We start from the raw sequence: 21,034 nt of genomic DNA, 5'->3' as shown, positions 1-21,034 counted from the left end.
TGGACCAAAAAAAACGGTACTTGTCATATACCGATTTAAGTAAAATTGAAATATCTCGAAAACAGCTTCAACGATTTTGTTTAAAAAATTCAAATGTTAGTTTATGTTCATTTATATGTAAGATCAGCATAAGAGCGAAATTTTGGAATAAAGCCTACAAAATCACTAGTAAAACAGAATTTTGAAAAGCCGAGTTTTGAAAAACAGAATTTTGAAAGCAGAATTTTGAAAGCAGAATTTTGATGAGCAGAATATTGAAAAAAGAATTCTCACCCCGGCAGAATTTTGACCCCAACCCTAAGTATTTTTTTAGTTGCAAAACAAAAGAATTAATGGTGTTTAAAACTTTTATAAATATTAACCTACAATTTACAAACTTCCCCCAAGCGCCGACTTGTGAATTTCATTTTTACGTTTACAATCACTTACAAATTTTTTCCTTCTGCAAAAAATGTATCCTCTGAAGATAAAAATTTAAACGGGTCTCAGAGCAGGGTAAATGTTTGACACGTGAACATTTTTGTATTCAAAAAATTTTTGTCGAAAACTTAGCCTCGGCTAAATATTTAACCCGAATCATACACGGTGTAAACAATTACAGTAAATCACCTATGCACTATATTTTGAATCGTGATTTTTTAATTTGTTATGTATGTTTCAAAAAACTCTTCATAATAAAATAAATCAAGCGCCGAAACAAAATCCTCTTGAAAATTCATTTGATCTAAGATTTTGGATAGAATTTTGTATTTTAATTAAGCATATATTTTGAGCACTTGACCATTTTTTTGATTATTTGGACCTTGGAGGTAAGTTTTTTTAATAATCTTTTCCCAATTAATTTTGAGTTTAAACAATTACTTATTAGAAACTGAATTTTTGCTCTTAAACTCTCAACTTCAACCGCATGACTAAACATAAATCAAAAACTTTGAACAAAACAAATATGCTCATCTTATGAATTTTACTGTTAAGTTTAGAACACGTGATCTTTTTTTCCCATAGCTTTAGTTTAAAAAATAACCTTTATATCACAACACTATATGGGGCTGCCCCACTGTGCGGCGGTGGCTGCAGAAATGCTCAACTCATCGAGCTAAAGAAAAATTGGGTGCGTTCACGTACGTTTTGGATAGGCTATCCAAGATATCTAAGTATCCGATACGTTTGTGAACATGAATCAGCTGTTCTTCAAATTCCCCATAAGATACACGAGTATCCAGAAATTTTTAGGATACCTTTGAATTTTTTTGGTTGTCAACACGTGTCCACGATCAGCTGTGATTTAACATGGGACTACAACAATACAAAGGTATCCAGATACCTTAAGACGAGTACCCATTCACTTTTGAAGTAGAAGATGATTGTGAGTAACTTCGAAAACCAGAGATCTTCCCGTCCGGATCCTGGCAGGATTGGCGTAGCAGGATGAAATCAGATGCTCCCAGATAGCCATTTTAATTTTTAAAAAATCAACTTTTTGAATTTTTTTTATGCCATTCGTTTGTGATTCGTTTGCGACTGTTTGTGACAGCAATAAAAAGTCTTGTGACTCGCTAGTTTTTTAGTTATTAACAAATTAAAAAAAAAGTACCAGTTAGCCATTTTTTTTTTCAAAACTGAAATAGTATGGACTTTTTTATACTCATTCGATCAGAAATCGTTTGTGACTCCCGAATATATCAATAAAATCGTTTGTGACAACTTAGTTTTCGAGAAAAATAAGAAAAACTAATTAAATTTCACCACACTTTCATTTTGTTTATCAATATGGGCGGAGCTATGTATAGGATTCATGATGCTGAGGTGAGTTTTTATACTTTGAGGTGAGCAACATGTTGCAAATGTATACAAGTATAGGACATTGATTGTAAGCAAAAACTACTGTTGTTTCTACTTCAATGAAGGGAAATGGAGTTTGAATTTTTAAATTATAAATCAAAATAAGTCAGCGACTACCATTTTCATCTAAACTCTTATGGCTTAACCTTATCTAATGTTTAACTTCATTCTATTGAAAATTGTTAACATATTTCGAATATACTAACAAAATCGTTTGTGGTTTAACAAATTGTTTGTGATAGCCTATTTTCCAAAATCTTTCTGTGGCTGGTCAAAATTTTTACTCATTCCATTTGAATTTGTTAAACTATTAGAATTAACCAAAGAAATCGTTTGTGACAACCTAGTTTGTTTGTGATAGCCTATTTTCCAAAATCTTTCTGTGGCTGGTCTAAATTTTTACTCATTCCATTTGAATTTGTTAAACTATTAGAATTAACCAAACAAATCGTTTGTGACAACCTAGTTTGTTTGTGATAGCCTATTTTCCAAAATCTTTCTGTGGATGGTCTAAATTTTTACTCATTCCATTTGAAATTGTTTAAACTATTAGAATTAACCAAAGAAATCGTTTGTGACAACCTAGTTTGTTTGTGATAGCCTATTTTCCAAAATCTTTCTGTGGCTGGTCTAAATTTTTACTCATTCCATTTGAAATTGTTTAAACTATTAGAATTTACCAAAGAAATCGTTTGTGACAACCTAGTTTGTTTATTGTTTTATAAATTAAAAATTCAAACTCCATTTCCCTTCATTGAAGTAGAAACAACAGTAGTTTATGCTTACAATCAATCTTCTATACTTGTATACATTTGCAACATGTTGCTCACCTCAAAGTATAAAAACTCACCTCAGCATCATGAATCCTATGCATAGCTCCGCCCATATTGATAAACAAAATGAAAGTGTGGTGAAATTTAATTAGTTTTTCTTATTTTTCTCGAAAACTAAGTTGTCACAAACGATTTTATTAATATATTCGGGAGTCACAAACGATTTCTGATCGAATGAGTATAAAAAAGTCCATACTATTTCAGTTTTTAAACAAAAATGGCTAACTGGTACTTTTTTTTAATTTGTTAATAACTAAAAAACTAGCGAGTCACGAAACTTTTTATTGCTGTCACAAACAGTCACAAACGAATCACAAACAAATGGCATAGAAAAAAATTCAAAAAGTTGATTTTTTAAAAGTTAAAATGGCTATCTGGGAGCATCTGTTGGTATACATATAAGAATCTAAAGGGTTCTTATGATTTTTTTTAAATCTACACCTAACTTTAGTTTAACCTGGGAATTAGGACTTGCGGACATGAGATTTTTTTAGATTTTTGACATAAGTTATAGAATATCCAAAAAAACATAGAAACCAAAATTAGCCTATTAGCACTAATTCCAAGCTTGTTCCAGGATAATTTTTAGTGCATATACCAAAATATCCCTTTTATTTCAAAAATTACCATTTTGTCATAGATATGAATGTTTTTTGCATTGCATTGTTTTGAATCTTAATGATAATGGACATAAAAACCTTCATGCAAAATTTGGTTCCGCTACGATAACTTTTAAGGGTTTTTTGGTAGTAGGTAAGTTAGGAAGTGTTATAATAATATGGGTTGACAGATGAAAAACAGGTATAACTTTTTTCAGAAACGTCAGATTGCCTTGATTTTAGATTTTTTAGAATCAGCATTAAAAAATACCTTGGAATCATGTATCATATGTGTATATAATACCATGGTCTATTTTTGCTAATATTGAAAACCCCATTTCGCGCTTTGACCTTGAAAATCGCGACTTGCGGACATGAGATTTTTCTAGACTTTTGAGGTATGTTATAGAATGCCAAAACGAAGGCATTGAGCAAAAAAAAATTCTATTAGCATTCATTCCGAGATTTACCCCTTTTTCACCTTATTTGACTGTATTATTAATAACACTGGTTTACAAGGGTTTTGTTGCCGAAACAAAAATATACTTTTCTGAAGGTTTTCGGTGTGCTGAACTCGAATCCGAAGTCAGAAACAACTAATCAGCTCCCATTTTTGAAATATTACCGTTAGAAAATGCAATAAAACGTTTTTTTGAGTTCTTCGGACCTTATTCTTTTGTATAAGGAGCATATTTAGTTACGGTTTCTATAAGAACTGTTTTCCATCTTTCGATACCTGTTTAAATCTTTTCAATATCTTTTGTATTGCACGAGATATCTTAAAATGAAGTAAGTGGGTTTGGCTTCATATGTATATCATAAAGGAGATAATGACGTTATTAAATTTATAAAAATACCACACAACTGAGGATATCTTGGACAGTAAAAAAGATATCGGAAAGATTTAAACAGATTTTAAAAGGTGGAAAATAGTTCTTATAAAAACCGTTACTAAATATGCTCTAACAATTTTACTTATATAAATATAAATAAGGTCCGAAGTACTGCATTTTCTAACGGTAATATTTCAAAAACGGGAGCTGATGAATTTTTTTTTGACTTCGGATTCGAGTTCAGCACACCGAAAATCTTCAGAAAAGTATATTTTTGTTTCGGCAACAAAAAAAAAGTTTAATTTTGTTAACCAAAGTGTAATATATAAAACATATGGGCAGTAAAACAATAAGGAAATCTGTTAGTTTTTAAGTGGTCATATTTTTCTCTGTGCAGAAAAAAAAACAATCAATAAAAATCAACATGCTTTATCATATTTTGATTCAATTTTTAGTGGAGTAACTAAAGCTCAAAAATTGGCAATATTAGGGAACCCGGCCGAACAGCTTAGATTTTGATGATATTTTTTTTCAAACGTCGGTAATTAAAAATACTTTAAAGTCTATAAATTAAAAATTGCCGGTGTTGCCGTTTTGATTTTTTAAATTTAATTGAAGATTTTTGTGAACAAAAACCAATTTTTTTCAAAAATTTTTCTTAAATTTCATAAATTAATTGATGCCAAAAGATTGTCTAGGAAATTCAAGGAAAAAAAATATATGGGAGTGAGGGACAATCTTCCATAGTTCAAGCGATAGATGCAATTTTCTTATTAATTGACTTCAAACACAAAAAAAAATATTTGAACACAACGGCAACACCTACAATATTCAAATATACATTTTTTAAAAGCTAGAAGCTTAGTCATGTATGTAAAATTAAAATTAAGTTATTTGAATGAACGGCTTTTGAAAGAATGGTAATTGAACTTAGATTTTTGCAAAAAAAAATTATTGAAAAAATTTTAACATGTCGTTTTTTAAACTTGGTCGTAATATAAAATGCATTTATTTTCAAATTTTTTTGGCCGCATTTATTATGATTTCAAATTATAAAAGGAAATGTCAATATGTGTTACGGTTTATGAAAAAAATTAAAAAGTATTTCATTTTCGAAGAAATTTTTTTAATAAAAGTTTTGAAAAAAAATGTAACTTATTTTTTTTTTTAAGTTCAACATCTCAACATAAAATTATTTTTTGTTCATTTAATAACTCTTACTGTTGAAAGTTAAATAGCAAAAATTTAAAGTTCCTATTTACCACAGTCTTTGAGAAAATTAATTATTTCAATGCAAAAATTCAGTTTTAATAAAAAAAAAACCATTGAAATGAAGTAATTTTTCATTTTTTTTTTCAAAAGTGTGATATATTTTACCTTTTTTGCTTCGAAATTCAACTGATAATATTTATGGCCAAAAATTTTTTTAAAATAAATTCATATTTTATTAGAAAAAGTTTGGAAAAAAGTCATTTTAAATTTTTCTAATAACATTTTTTTTTTTAATTCTGAGTTTGAGGACCATTTTTTCAAAAAGTCTTGATTAAATTTAGTGGATTTAAATTTAAGAGATAAGAATGAGCTTCTGGCTTTTTAAAAATGTATTTTAAAATATTGTAGGTGTTGCCGTTGTTTTCAAAATATTTTTTTTGTGTTTGAGGTCAGAATGTTAGAAAATTGCATTTATCGCTTAAACGATGGAAGATTGTCCCTTACTGCCTTTTATATATTTTCCTTAAATTATCTAGAGAATCTTTTGCTATCATTTGTTTTATGAAATTTGAGCAAAAAAAATGGTTTTGTTAAAAAAAATTTTAATTTTAATTTTAAAAAACAATACGGCAACACCGGCAATTTTTAATCTATAGACTTTAAAGTATTTTTAATTACCTACGTTTGAAAAAAAAAATCGTCAAAATCAGAGCTGTTCGGCCGGGTTCCCTAATAATTTGCTTTAGTTACTCTACTATTTGTTTCACATCAGTTTCGGATTTGAAAGGATTCGATTTATTTTAAAACAACATGTATGTATTCAATTTATAAGTTCAAGTGACCTCACCTCCAAAAATTTGTTTGGAGTTGAGGTCACTTGAACTTATAAATTGAATTATACATATATTCAATCGCTCCATTTAAAATAAAAATAATTTTAATAATTTTTTAGTATTTTTTTCTTCGTTACAACATGTATGTATGTAGGCATCTACTTTTCTATCTTCTTTATGCACTTCTTTCTCTCTGTTTTTTCTCTGAATGTTTTTCTCTCATTTTTTAATTGCGTACGCACGGTAATCTTGAAGACAATTAAAAAAACAAAAAAACTAAAAAAACGAATTTTTTGATATTTTTTTCATCACTTTTTTCGGCTGTTTTGGTATGGAATTTTTTTTTTCAATTTTTGAAAAACATTATTCTAATAGGGAATTTAATTCTCTACAAAAAGTTTTATTTGCAATATATCAAAATTTTGCTCGGCTTACGAGATATATTGAATAAACCAAAAAAGGGGCTTTTGCACCCTTATCATCAATTTAAACCCTCTCATTTAATAGCACTCCGCGGTTTTATTCTCTCTTATAACCCATTAAACTATTCCTGCAATAAAAACCCGTGAACGTCTTAGTTCCCTTCAGAATGACATAATCAATAGCCTAGGAGAAAAAAAATACTGGGGATGCGATACATTTTTCCTCCAATCTCAAAAACTAAAATACTTATAAGCATGTGGTTTTTTGTTTTCGACTAGAAATTAATAAGACCATTGAATTATGTAAAAAAGTTGTACCCTTTATTTAAAAAAATGGAAAAAAAAATAAACTTGAAGAAAAAAATATTTTTTTTCTAAAATGATGTTTTTAAAATTATTTGATCAACCAACTTAAATTAAAGACTTAGTTCAAGAACAATATTATATTCTTGGAAAAACATATACAAAATCAAAATGTCTTTTTTCGATGTTTTTTAACAATTTTTTCCCCATTCTAAGTCAAAATGCCCTCCCGTGTATACAAAAATGCTTATAACTCAAAAAAGGGATCAGGTACGATTTTGAAGTTTACATATTTAGAATCCTGAAATCATTCCGAATAATCCTGCATCATTACTTTTGGGGTCCATTTTTGTAAAACCTGCCGCGTCTTCAAGATCACCGTGTACGGTAATACTTATAGATCGAGAGTCCACAGCAAATTTTGGGAGTGGAGGTATAACCAAAATGTGAGCATGCAGTTTTATAGCCTTATGCGTTCTAATAACGAATTCGAAAGTCTGGCAGCTTTAAATCACGGCTTTATATGGTTTTCGGGGGGTTAAAAAACGCGAATTTTCCAATTAATGTGAGTAGGCCAACTAAGCAAAAATTCAAGTTACTGTATAAAGAATATAAAATAGTTTGAATTTAGCCTACTAATATGAATTGGAAAACTCACATTTTTCAACCCCCTGAACACAATATAACGCCGCGATTCAAATCTGCCAGACTTTTGAATTCGTTATTAGAAAGCATATAAGGCAATAAAACTGCATACTCACATTTTGGTTATATACACTGAGGGAAAAAACATATTAAAATCAACGAAAACCACGTTGATTCAATTATTTTTCGGAATGATTTTGCGTTGAAGACGAAAATTTTAAAATCAAAGTAGAACATGGTTAGTTTAAAGTAGTTTGCCGTTATAAAACATTTTTAAATCAAAGATGTTTCAACTTTGAAAAAAAGCATCAATTTATAAAAAAAAAAAAAAAAATTGGCAGCCGCTGGGGATCGAATCTACAACTCTTGGATCTCTAGGCGAATGTTTACCAACGTGCTATCTCACTGGTGAAAATAAGATTGATAAAATGGAACAAAAACTGAAGTCCGAAAAAAATAAAAACATTCTTACGTTGTTTCAATTTTATTTTAAAAATGTTTCATGTTAGTTTTTTCAACATTAAATCAACGTTGAAAATATAACATTTTACGTTGCGTTTTTTCCCTCAGTGTATGTTTATTATATGAAAAAACTTTCAACCTCGGCCGGGAATTGAACCTGGTATACTTTTGCAAGCAAAAGCAACACTTGTATCCACTGAGCCACAGCTGTTTAAATTTTGCTTCTATTCTCAATTTTTTTCATCGAACAAGAAATGGTTTTCAATTCAAATGGGAAATCATTTTCTTTTAAATGTAAATGCCGTGTTTTTCATGTTTAATTTTTAGAAAAAAAAACATCTTGTTCTTACACCGCTCAGGTATAAAAAGTATAATTCATGTAATTTGAAAACGAAATTAGGACAAATCGAATTGAAATAAAATGCACGACTGGGGTCGCAAATGCTTGTTCTTATGGTGAAAGTAAATCTAATGTTAAAGCTTTTAACTGAACAAAATTAAGGAAAATTTTAATTTTTTTATTTTAATGGAGTTGTATGAGTAGTGTAAAAAAAATAAAATCTGTTTTTATAATTTATTTTGAATGATCATTTATACAAACCAAGTATGCCATTGATTTCTTGCATAAAAAGGAATTTTTAGAAAAAAAATTCGAACGTCGTTAGAGCCGTTTTTTAGAAAAATAATTTTTTATGTATAAAAATTTTCGAACATTTTTCAAAAAAAAAAAAAAGTGGTATATGTTTTTAAAAAAACATTATTCAACACATAAAAACGAAGTTTCGATAAAATTCATCAAACCGTTTTCAAAAAATTGATTTTTCCAAAAAAAAAACCAATTTGAAATATTTTTTTTTAAAATCAAAAAAAGTGTTTTTTGAAAAATTTGAAAAATTTGTATGTAATGATTGTTTTAACGTTTCTGTATACCTAAAAAATTTGGTCTAAATCTGCTTCGTCGTTTACGAGAAACTCATAAATAAAAATAAAAAACGTTCAATGGCAGGTACCGTCAATAATGGTACAAAAAATATTTTTTTATTTCCAAAGGCAGCTTTTATGTGCTACATACACAAAAATTTACTTTAAAAAAACTATTTTTCCTCTAGGGAATCACCCAATACTGTTAACTATCAAGTTTGAAGAAAATCGCTCAATTAGTTTAGGCTGAGCTCGAGGTACACACAGACAGACAGACAGAATTGCCGGACCCATTTTTTTGGCATTCTCCATCATCGTAATACCATTTAAAATTTCTATCTCGAGTTTGATTTTTTTACGAATCCTAACTTGCCCTATACAAAGTACCTACATTATGTATATGTTTTATGACCTTTGTATATATATATTAGTGAGGCGGCTTAGCATCTAAATCGTGCACTTTGTGATAAAAGCATGAAATTTATATCATGGGTATTACTCAATATTAGAGTTATTTTGAGATATTGGGCCACTTTGTATTCCATCCAGGAGCGTAGATACAAGAGATTTTCTGTGTTGCACCCGCATTGTTGCATATCATAGTATAGCTGATGAAACCTTTTTATTAATATAATACATGATTTCGAGGTAATTTTTAACGCCCGATCGAATAAAACCAATAGCAATATGCCTGGACCGTCATGTAAAAAGTTATTGCACTTTTTATAAATTGTCTTTTACTCAAACAGCAAGATTCAGAATATTACCAAGTACTCCTTGAAAAAAAGTGGTAGGTTGATAAAATTTAGTGTGGACTTTTCTAATACCATAGAAAAAAATAATAAAATATGTCCATCAAAAAATTTCAGATCAAAGGGTGTTTTTTTTAGAGAGAAAGAACACTTTTGAAATGGTACCATTGCAGCACATGGAAAATTTTTGCATTTTTTTGAACCGCATATATATTTTATACATCGTATGAGAATCAAAAATAATCAAAAAATGAATTATATTTACCATGGAACATTGAATTTTCATGCAAAACTTAAATTGCTTGCTTTTATTTTTTATTGAATTTTCATACAAATTAATGTTTTGAAGGAGTGAGGTGCAAAAGTAAAAGTATGAAAAATAATTGTGCAGTTTGTGATAAAAGGATCAAATTAATAGGATTGTTAGTACAATATGTACTTTTACTTTTGCACCTCACTCCTTCAAAACATTAATTTGTATGAAAATTCAATAAAAAATAAAAGCAAGCAATTTAAGTTTTGCATGAAAATTCAATGTTCCATGGTAAATATAATTCATTTTTTGATTATTTTTGATTCTCATACGATGTATAAAATATATACACTCCGCTTCAACTGAATAAGCACACAAATTTTCAAAGGTATTTTGTCCATTTTTTCCTAAGATTGAGCTTTCATGTAACATTTGATGATGTTTACAGTTAGCTTGCGATGTTGAGAAACCAAATCAGAAAGAATAATTCTCAAAGTACCGCTATTTTTTTTCGTGTTCTCTTAAAAAGCGTCCCATATGGAAAAATGCAGTTTTTTTTTGCGTCAACTGAATAGACACACGGTCTTTCAAGGTCAATATCTTAGTTGTTTATGAGAGTTTTGAGGTGTTTGGCATACCAAATCAAAGGTTGAAATGTTCTCAGTGAGATTTTGTCATTTAATTAAAATTAAAAAAAAAGTAGTAGATTAAAAGCTTTGAATACTGTCGACAGAGCTAAAATTAATTTGTTAACGGAACAAGTACTGACCGGGTCTGCTATAGCTACCAAAATTGATCGGAGTTTTAGTGTGTTGCCTATTCATACCTCAAAAATAAAAGTTCGTACAGGAAAAATATGAATTAAGGTAAAAAACGGCAAAAATAGCAGTTAATCGATGAGAAATTTTGAGATCTGCCTCCAATTCATTTGACTCTGTTGCGAAAATCAAACAAAAAGCTGGTGTTTCTGCAAGTGTTTCAACACTCCGCAGAGTGATTAACAGCACGGATCATTTTAACCCATTAAAAGTCCAAAAGAAACCAACTTTAAACAAGCAACAAAAAGGTATTCGTTAAGAATTTTCTAGACTCCAAATGAGCTGGAAAAATGAGTGACGCAAAGTGGTTTTTTTCATTTGAAAAAGTTCAAATTTGATGAAATCATAATTGAAGTCATCGGGGCCATCAAAATTGACCTTTTTCAAATGAAAAAATCCACTTTGCGTCACTCATTTTTCCAGCTCATTTGGAGTCTAGAAAATTCTTAACGAATACCTTTTTGTTGCTTGTTTAAAGTTGGTTTCTTTTGGACTTTTAATGGGTTAAAATGATCCGTGCTGTTAATCACTCTGCGGAGTGTTGAAACACTTGCAGAAACACCAGCTTTTTGTTTGATTTTCGCAACAGAGTCAAATGAATTGGAGGCAGATCTCAAAATTTCTCATCGATTAACTGCTATTTTTGCCGTTTTTTACCTTAATTCATATTTTTCCTGTACGAACTTTTATTTTTGAGGTATGAATAGGCAACACACTAAAACTCCGATCAATTTTGGTAGCTATAGCAGACCCGGTCAGTACTTGTTCCGTTAACAAATTAATTTTAGCTCTGTCGACAGTATTCAAAGCTTTTAATCTACTACTTTTTTTTTAATTTTAATTAAATGACAAAATCTCACTGAGAACATTTCAACCTTTGATTTGGCATGCCAAACACCTCAAAACTCTCATAAACAACGAAGATATTGACCTTGAAAGACCGTGTGTCTATTCAGTTGACGCAAAAAAAAACTGCATTTTTCCATATGGGACGCTTTTTAAGAGAACACGAAAAAAAATAGCTGTACTTTGAGAATTATTCTTTCTGATTTGGTTTCTCAACATCGCAAGCTAACTGTAAACATCATCAAATGTTACATGAAAGCTCAATCTTAGGAAAAAATGGACAAAATACCTTTGAAAATTTGTGTGCTTATTCAGTTGAAGCGGAGTGTATGCGGTTCAAAAAAATGCAAAAATTTTCCATGTGCTGCAATGGTACCATTTCAAAAGTGTTCTTTCTCTCTAAAAAAAAAACACCCTTTGACCTGAAATTTTTTGATGAACATATTTTATTATTTTTTTCTATGGTATATGAAACGTCCACACGAAATTTTATCAACCTACCACTTTTTTTCAAGGAGTACTTGATAATATTTTGACTCTTGCTCTTTGAGTAAAAGACAATTCATAAAGAGTCCAATAACTTTTTACATGATGGTCGAGACATTTTGGTATTGATTTTATTCGATCGGGCGTTAGAAAATACCTCGAAATCATGTATCATATTAATACAATATTTCATTGCGTATACTACGATATGCAACAAATCGAGTGCAACACAGAAAAAGTCTTGTATCTACCCTTCCGAATGGAATACAAGGTGGCCCAATATCTCAAAATAACTCTTAAATTGAGTACTACCAACGACGTTAATTTCATGCTTTTATCACAAAGTGCACGATTGAACTCTTTTTTAATGCTAAGCCGCCTCACTTAATAGTTTTATATTTGGTTTACGGGATGTAGGTCTGGGCTGTACCTACATACATATATCGCAAGTAAAAATATAAAAGGTTGAAAATCGTTGTCTTAAAAGTAAATGCATTTTTCCACTTGATTTTACCTTGTTTCTTTTTTCTTTCTGCACCGAAAAAAAAATTGATAATAACAGCTATCAAATTCATATTTTTGAGTGACAAAAGTCGTCCAACAATGAAAAATAAAATCATTAGTTATTAAAATTTTTCGTCAATTATTTAGCACCAGTTTTTTTTCGAATAATAAAAAAAAAATGAAAAAGGAAAGAACCAAGTTAAATTTCCAAACTTTTAAGGACATATTAAAAGTTGAATTAAATATTACAAAACTTACAAATCATTTAAAATAAAATTAAAATGTTAAAACACAGCTGCCACAATTTTGATTAAAAAAATATTTTTTTAGAAGTAACTAACATGATATACAATGAAACCGTTTTCTTGATTTCTGTCTTCTCGTTAACGACTTAAATGATTTCAATGAAAATTTTACCCTAAAATCTTTTAAGGAATCTTTATAGAAAAATTAGGAAAAACTATGAAAACTCATTTTATTATTTTTTTTTTGTTCAAAACGATCGATCCAACGAATTTTGTATTTGTCCCAGGTTTCGCTCCTAGAAATATGGTCACCGTATCTAAAGGGCAAGTATTGGTTTCGTGTAAAAAAAATTTGAGGTTTTAAGGGGTTATATATAGTTGTAAGTGCAAAAAAACCTTCTTTTTTGTGGATTTTTTGTGAAGAGGCATTAAATTATATGTATAATAAAAAGAATACTATCCATATAGCAAATTTAATGTATGAAGAGAATTCGCTGTGTTTTTTTTTTAAATATTAGTATAGTAATTCCATAGACCTGTTTTTCTTATTTTTACTTGCTCTGTAGGGCAATTATTGGTTTCGTGTAGAAAAAAAATCGAGGTTTAATCAAAACCAATATTACGATGATGGAGAAGATAAAAAAAAGTGGTTTTCGTCATGCCGTCCGTCGGTCTGTGCGTGTGTGCGTCCATCTGTACATCGAGCTAGGATTTACTTGAAACTTGGTACAGATGATTATTGTGTAATTTCCTAGGTCCGTTTTTTTAGTTTTTTAATATCTCCTTTTTAATGCATACCTCCCATATACCGTTTCCGAGGTATTTCAATTTTCTCGGAAACGGCTCTAACGATTTTAATTAAATTTGGTGTACGTAATACTCTTTTATATTCTAACAAAACTGCGTTTTTAGTTTTTCTCAAAAATTTCGTAGAACGAAAATATGGCGTAGCCGTACTTCCAAAATTGACATATTTTTTAAGTTCAAGTTCATCAAAGCACAAGTCAATCAATATTCAAAATTTACAGACATCATTTTGTTTAAAATTTTGACAAAAAAAAATTATAAAATTGAGTCTTTTTTGAACTTATATTTTTTTTATTCTTTTTTTTTTCGTTATTTAACAAAATCATAAATTATACGTAATACATAATTATTGTTTTAATATTTTCTCCCAAACTATGTCAAGTAAAATCTTATTGCCGATCAAATTTTCTCAGTAATTCATACACAAAGCGCCCTTAAATTAGTACAAATTAAGAGTTTTTTATTTAATATTTTTCAATAATTTGGAATGAGAAACGATGAAAAATTGATATGATAAATTGATAGTATCATCCATAATATAATATTTTAATTATCATATAAAAAACATTTTTCTAGCATTTTCTGTTGAATTGATAAGATATTTAATTTGATATTTAAAAAATGTTAAAATGATATTGGTTTCAAGTTCAAGCAAATTCAGCCATACATTTTTTTCTTCAACATTCTTTTGTTCTTCAACTCTACATCTTGGGACATATACTCTGTATTTCGTTCCGAAAGTCAATTATATTTAAAAGTGCTTTCTGTTCCGCTTTTGAATTGGTACTCTGTAACACTTTCGAAATGGAAAAAAACTTAATACCATTTCCATTTACGGATTATTTTTTTTTAACTCTGAATTATTTCTTATACGATTTGTCAAATCAAGTGATAAAAACAAATAAAAAACGAGTTGGGTAAGAAATTATTATAATAATTTATAGAATTAGTTAAACATAAAACGAAGGCAAATTGATTTGGTTGCATGCACTAAAACCTTAATTCATTTAATAGCCTTCCGAGTGAATTCAAAAATGCGCTAAGTATACGTATAAATGTTTTCAAAAATAAACTTATTCTTCACATACAAAATTGTTTAAAAAGGTTTTCTAACCTTATAATGCGTCATGGACTTTAAAAATTTTTCTGAATCAAATCGGTATGTAAACACGCGAATTCCGTAAACACATCTACCTATTATAATATTTTTTGGTAAATTTAAGCTTGAAGATTCCCTGTAAATAATTTTTTTTTTGCTTAATTTGCTACCATTACTAAGATTTTCTTTTAAAAAATAACATTTTGTGCATTCCGCTATCACATTAGTTGTAGAAACAAATTCGTATTCGAATGCTTTTGCCATTCGAAAACAAGTTAGGGTATGAAAATTTCGCTTTGGGAATTCTCATTTCGAAAGTAGGTACATAGGTACCTAGTAGATTTCATTCCACTTTAGAAATAGAGAGTACAAAATACTCCTTCTAGAATTCGGTTTACTTTCGAAACGAAATAGGTACAGAGGAAGGCTCCTGTATATTTCTCTTGTCTGTGATTAAGTTTAACCTTTGTTGAAGAATTTTCTTTGGACTGTACTGCATTAAATTGTAAAAAACCATTAAACATATCAGCAAACATGTTTTTAGTTTTAAATTTTTGGGTTTTTAATTTACCAAAAAAAAAAAAGAAATGGTATCTAAAAAATCTAAAGTAACATCTAGGTAGGTATCTACGAATTACAAAAACAAACAACACGACCCACACAATCAATAACCCACACTGAAAGTAGGTAAATGAAATCCCACACACACAATTAATTTTCAATTGCATGAAATTGTAGGTACCTTACTCAATACTTTGTTGCCCCAAAAACAAAGCAAAAAAATAAAACAAACGCAACAAAAAAAAAAAAAAAAAACACGTACACACTACATACATAAAACTCACCCCCACCTTGTTGATGCAACAAATGATGATGATGCCCGCTAACACCACTTGCACCCGCACCCACCATTGATCCACCATTAGCAACAACACCACTGCCCCCGTTTGCAACGCTACCGCCCGCGCCACTCATATTGTGTGGTAAAAAGGCAGCGGCAACCGCTGCATGTGCATTGAAGTATGCTATCCGGGATGCGGCAGCCATTGTCATCTGATGATGTCGATCAGCCGTAAACGGCGTTTGTCCAACATTGGTATATAAGCTCGGTGTAACAGCCGAAACAGCTGCTGCTGTAACTGCCGCCGCTGTGGCTGTCGTCGTTGTGTTCGAACGCGATGACGATGGTGACATGCAAGGCGGTGAATTTGGTGCCTTTGTTGATAATAGGCTTCCATTAGCTTCTTCATTGTTGCGGATTATAATATTGCTGTTGCCACTGATGATGCTACTGTTGTTGTTTCTAGCAGCTACTGCGGCTGCCACTGCCGAATCACTTAATCCTAACAGTTCCTGTATCGCGAATGGGGATCGTTGTGGCATTGCGCCACCAGCCACCACCAAAACAAAAATCTATTAGGTATCTTTTATCTTCTCTAATTCTGAGTCGCTAAAAAATAAAGTACCCAGAATAATAAATTACACCGTATTTTGACACTTCTTCTTAATTAAATGTCACTCTCGGCCGAATATCACTTAAATCTCGTGAGATAGGTAGATAGGTATTTGTAACTCTTGACGGAACTGACTAATACGATATCAAAACACGGCGTTCCAATCACGTCCTAATACGCAAACCGGTTTTGAGCGATTGTCACTGGCAATAACTCGTTCACGTTTGATAGCCATCAAAACGTCTTCATCGGGTTAACTCCACATAATATCATTTGATATCAATCGGCGGCGATAAAAAAACACAAACGACACACGACGCCGACCACTGTCAGCGAGGTCGACGAAAAAAAATCAAAATTCGTAGATTTGTAGTCAGAAAAGCACCAAAAAGTTTGAATCGGAACGTATTTTGAGAACCACCTTACCACCACCGGAACCAGAGGAGAGGCGCACCTTCACCGTTTGCTGGCGATTCCAAACGATTTTGATGTTGAAATGAATAAAAAGAAGGCGTGGCCACTTGTTGTACGTAGTGGTTTTCATAAATCAATTTGGAATCTGGAAGTGAAGCAATTGCGAAAGTTGTATAGCCGTTCTCTTTTCCTGCGCACAATACAACTCTGTACCTTGAACAGTCAACTCTACTCTCTCCATTCCAAATTCCAGTTTCCAGGAACGGTAAGAGTGTAAGTGCCCCACACACACTAGTTCAATTGAAATGCAATTGTAGTAGTGTAGTTTGTTCAGAAGTGTGAGTGATTTGTCGGTCTCCCTCTTGCTTTAAGGTTTCTCGTTTCTTTCTTTTTTGTTTTAATGGAGGACGCCAATAATCATGATGGGAAATAATGGTCGACTTAAATCGTAGACAAAAGTCGTTGTTGCCTCTTCATCTCTCCCGAATCTGATCCTTGTTGTTGTTTTTTGTAGTTGGTCCTGATAAATTTGCATCATTTTCAGTTTCGCCTAGAAGCCAACTATGAAAGTGGGTGATGATGTTGGTATACATAGATGCAATGGTGGTAAGCAATGGTAGGTAAATGGTGGCGGAGATGAAGAGAAATAGCAATCCTTCAGCAGGATCCTTAGTTGACATGTGTTAATTTCCAAACGGTAATTAGTCAATTGAATTGTATGCTCCTATCACGAAAGGTAGGTACCTAGCTAGCTAGCTGGATCAGTAACCCTACAGGGTGGTTCCTTACATCTTACCTAGGTAAAGTACACAGGTACCTATCTATATTTTGTAACAGGAAAATACGTAGATAGATACATACAACCATGGTTTCGAATAAATATTGAAAAATAAAGGACGGGTGCATTTTGATTGCACAGTGGTTGCATTGAATTTCCGCAAAATCAGGAAGTTGGTATTTAATAAGAGGTGGGTAGCAATAGCATGACGGTAAATAAGTCGATAATGTAAAGGAAATGAAACATTTCATTTAGGTTAAAGTGCCTAATTAGTTGAAAAACTTTACCTTTATAAATAGGTATGTATACATAATTAGGTTGGTATATGCACGTACCTTTGAAAAATTATGTGAAAATAGGTAGGTATATTTGTCTTCCTGAGGTTTAACTAAAAACATAATTATGATGGAGTTGTGGCTGTGAATCAAGAAATTGTTTAAACTGTCAGAAACTTCATATAAAAGGAGAAAAGAAAAGTTCAATGTGAATAATAAGGAGGACAACTCAAATTAAGGCATTGAAAAACTCTTGTTTTTTTACGTTTTCTGTAAAGACTAGGTAGTTTTTGAAATTCTTTTTATATTCCAAAAATATTTCATTGTTTAAAATGTTTAAACTTTTTTTTTAAATAAGTATTCTTTCTCACTAAAAAAAACCTGAAACCCAAAATATTTTGATGTGCCTTTTTATTATTTGTTTTTTTTTTGATAAGTATATTAAACGGTCACTCCCCGGAGTACACAGATTGGAATCTGATTCGGTTGCGGATCGAGTAGATTCCCGTGGAGTGAATCACTCTGTCTTCGGTAATAAGCATGATTAATAAAATGCTTCATTACTTATACACAAAGCGAGTACAACACAGAAAAACTCTTGTATACCTTCCGGATGTAATATCTCAAAATAACTCTTATTGAGTATTGAATTGTATTAAGTGCTACCAACGATCTATATTTCATGCTTTTATCACAAAGTGCATTATAAAAAAACGTTAAACTTATAATAATATTTCTTAAGGCTAGAACCAAATTTTTATTACAGTAACGTTAACGTATCAAACAAGTTTTATTTAAATTTAATATTTACCATTATTTACTGAGGAGATCAAAAGGTTATACTAAATTAATTATGTAACAAAACTATAAATATTCTATATGTTTTGAAAGAAGAGGGAGATTCAATCTTGAATCTTTGAATGTAGGGGGATAGTGATACTCCTGCGAACCATGAGAGAAAACTTTCTTTTCTATCAATATGAATGGTTTAGTATTGGGACCATATAAAACTGTCATATTCGAGTAAACGCATGACAAATGATACTTTTGAAAGTTTTAAGATGTATGGATCATGGAAATCTCAAGAGAATCGTTTAATGAAAAGGAGAATTCGATTGGCCTTTTTGATAACTCTAGTTTACAAGGGTTTCGTTGCCGTTGGTGTGCTTGTGCTTAACTTGAGTCCGAAGTCAGGAAAAATTTATCAGCTCCTATTTTGGGAATATTACCGTTAGAAAATGCAAAAAAGGTCCTTTTGACTACTCTGGAGGCCAAATTTTTGTGTAAGATAAGTTTAAAAAAATAAATCGTTCCCATTAGAACTGTATTCCTTGTTTCAAGACCTGTTGTATGGCTCTATATGTATCATACAAATATAACGTTTTTATCTCCCTTATCATATAATTAAGCCAAGCACACTAACTTCATCTTAAGATATCTCGAAAACACTCCACTCTAGTACACAGAACACAGGTCTATTAGTAGGGGAATAAGAACGATATTATGGTGAATATTACCTACTGTAATTACTAATTATTAGCTTTAAAACACAGACTATGTTCAGCAAAACTCCTCTGATCTTAATTTGTACCTAATACAATTTATGAAAAATCAGTATTTTTTTTTATAGGATTCGCAATATTGCTCTGATTTTAAGTATAGCGAACTTTGATAAAAACATATAAACATTTGATAACACTAGTTTACAAAAAAATACAAATTTTTGGACACCAAGTGCCGTTATACTTTCTGTATAGATTTGAGCCCAGAAAACTCGAAAATTTTATCTAAAAAAATATTTATGGATAGGTTTTCGAGATATGATTTTCAAACACTGGAATCATTTTTTTGGGTCACTCCAAAAGTTTAAGTGCATTATAACAAAACACTTAAAAAAATTCAAAATCTTGCGAATCCTCATAGTTTTATATTTGTATGTGTAGTTCACTTCCTGGCAAAGATAACAAGATCATTTTTTTAAAACCTATGGATAAGTTATAAAGAATAATAATTTTTGTAACGATCAATATTTTCGACTTTTTTTTGTTATTTTTTGTGTTTTCGTCTATAACTTGAAAAGGAAGCCGAATATGAAAATTTTTATGATGTAATTTTTTGTAGATAATTAAATTTCCTATCGATCGAAAAATGGCTCAAAGAGACCAAAAACAGTAGATTTTGAAAGTTCATATTTTATCCAATTTTAGCCGTATTCAATTTTTGTGACCATATGTTGAAAGAAAAAGTATTTTCTTTTTTTCCGTTACATGTTCAATATCTATAAATGCTTAAAGGATAAAAATAGACTATTTAGTAAAAACACCAAAAATGTCATGTTTTTCTCTTTTTGAATAGTTTTTCATTAGTTTTTTACAATATTTTAATTTTAATTTTTTTTAAGAAAAAAATAGTGGGATTGAGTGTCCATTTTGGCTGTAAACCAGTGTAATTAGAAGTCAGAACCAAAAATCGTGTCGAACTGTGTTATATAGGTACGTTTACGATTTTCCGTAAATGACCAGAATTCAGAGTTGCGTCGAAATTTTATTTTAGTATTTTATCGAAATCGATTAAAATGACTTTTTGAGTTTCAGTGAACTAGAAAAAACACAAATAGGTACATATTTTTTTTAAGTTTTCATTTTAAGACTAAAATTCATTTTCATCCACCAAAAAATATTTGTCTCCGGCCCCTTTGAAGAAAAAGGTCTGTTTAATGAAAAAAAAAAAACAGAACAAAACTCCTGAGTTACTCATAAGACTGACTTGCAAGTTGCAACCCAAAAGTAAAATCTAAAAACTTGATTTAAACTGTAACGAATTGTGGAATATTTCTCATGGAACTACAAACAATCTGTGCTTTTCAAGATGAGGAAAATATTCATTAAATCTATGACTTTTTGTGGAAATATAAATTTTCGGAGTCGATTATAGTTAGTGTAAAAAAATAAAGTTTTTTTCTAGAAGAGTAAGAAAAAAAACAGGGAATTTTGGTCGCATATATTTCTTTCTTAAAATCTCAAGTCTTTTGCAAGGTTTTTGTTAAAACTTAACAATAAGAGTATCATAATCCTTTTCACGTTCACTTTTTAAATTATTAGAAATAAACAGTTCTTTTTGGAGTGATTGGGTTCAAAAAATTCTAGCTCTTTTTGTAGATTATTTTTTTTTACACTATCAGATCATAGTCGAAGAGCGCTTATAGCAAGCCCTGTCTAGCGACCATTTGCAAACACAAAACTGTATTAACCGGTCATCACTTAAGGCCCAACTATAATAGGCATGGGTGAGTTGTCGACACATTTCTTATGGAATAGCCATAATACGCATATGCGCGCTTCGTTAACTTTCGTTAAGCATGAGTAAATTTCTCCGAATAAAATGTAAACAACATTGAT

The 21,034-nt window shown here is 30.4% G+C and overlaps 1 protein-coding gene across 4 annotated transcripts in view; it reads right to left on the bottom strand.

Moving 5' to 3' along the window:
- LOC129908812 (motor neuron and pancreas homeobox 1) overlaps nt 1-17,817 on the bottom strand; it is a 272,840-nt gene extending 255,023 nt beyond the window's left edge. For 2 of the 4 annotated variants that reach the window (XM_055985599.1, XM_055985601.1), the window contains exon 1: nt 15,561-17,815. In XM_055985599.1, coding sequence (XP_055841574.1) covers nt 15,561-16,098 — 538 coding nt within the window. In that variant the 5' untranslated portion in view covers nt 16,099-17,815. Of the gene's footprint in view, nt 1-15,560 lie in introns of all 4 variants that reach the window. The other 2 variants (XM_055985602.1, XM_055985600.1) reach the window with 2 other exon arrangements.
- Between the last annotated feature and the right edge of the window lie 3,217 nt (nt 17,818-21,034).

This window comes from Episyrphus balteatus, chromosome 2 (genome assembly GCF_945859705.1).
Source record: "Episyrphus balteatus chromosome 2, idEpiBalt1.1, whole genome shotgun sequence".
NCBI classification, from domain to species: domain Eukaryota; kingdom Metazoa; phylum Arthropoda; class Insecta; order Diptera; family Syrphidae; genus Episyrphus; species Episyrphus balteatus.
This window is presented reverse-complemented; position numbering and strand designations above follow the sequence as displayed.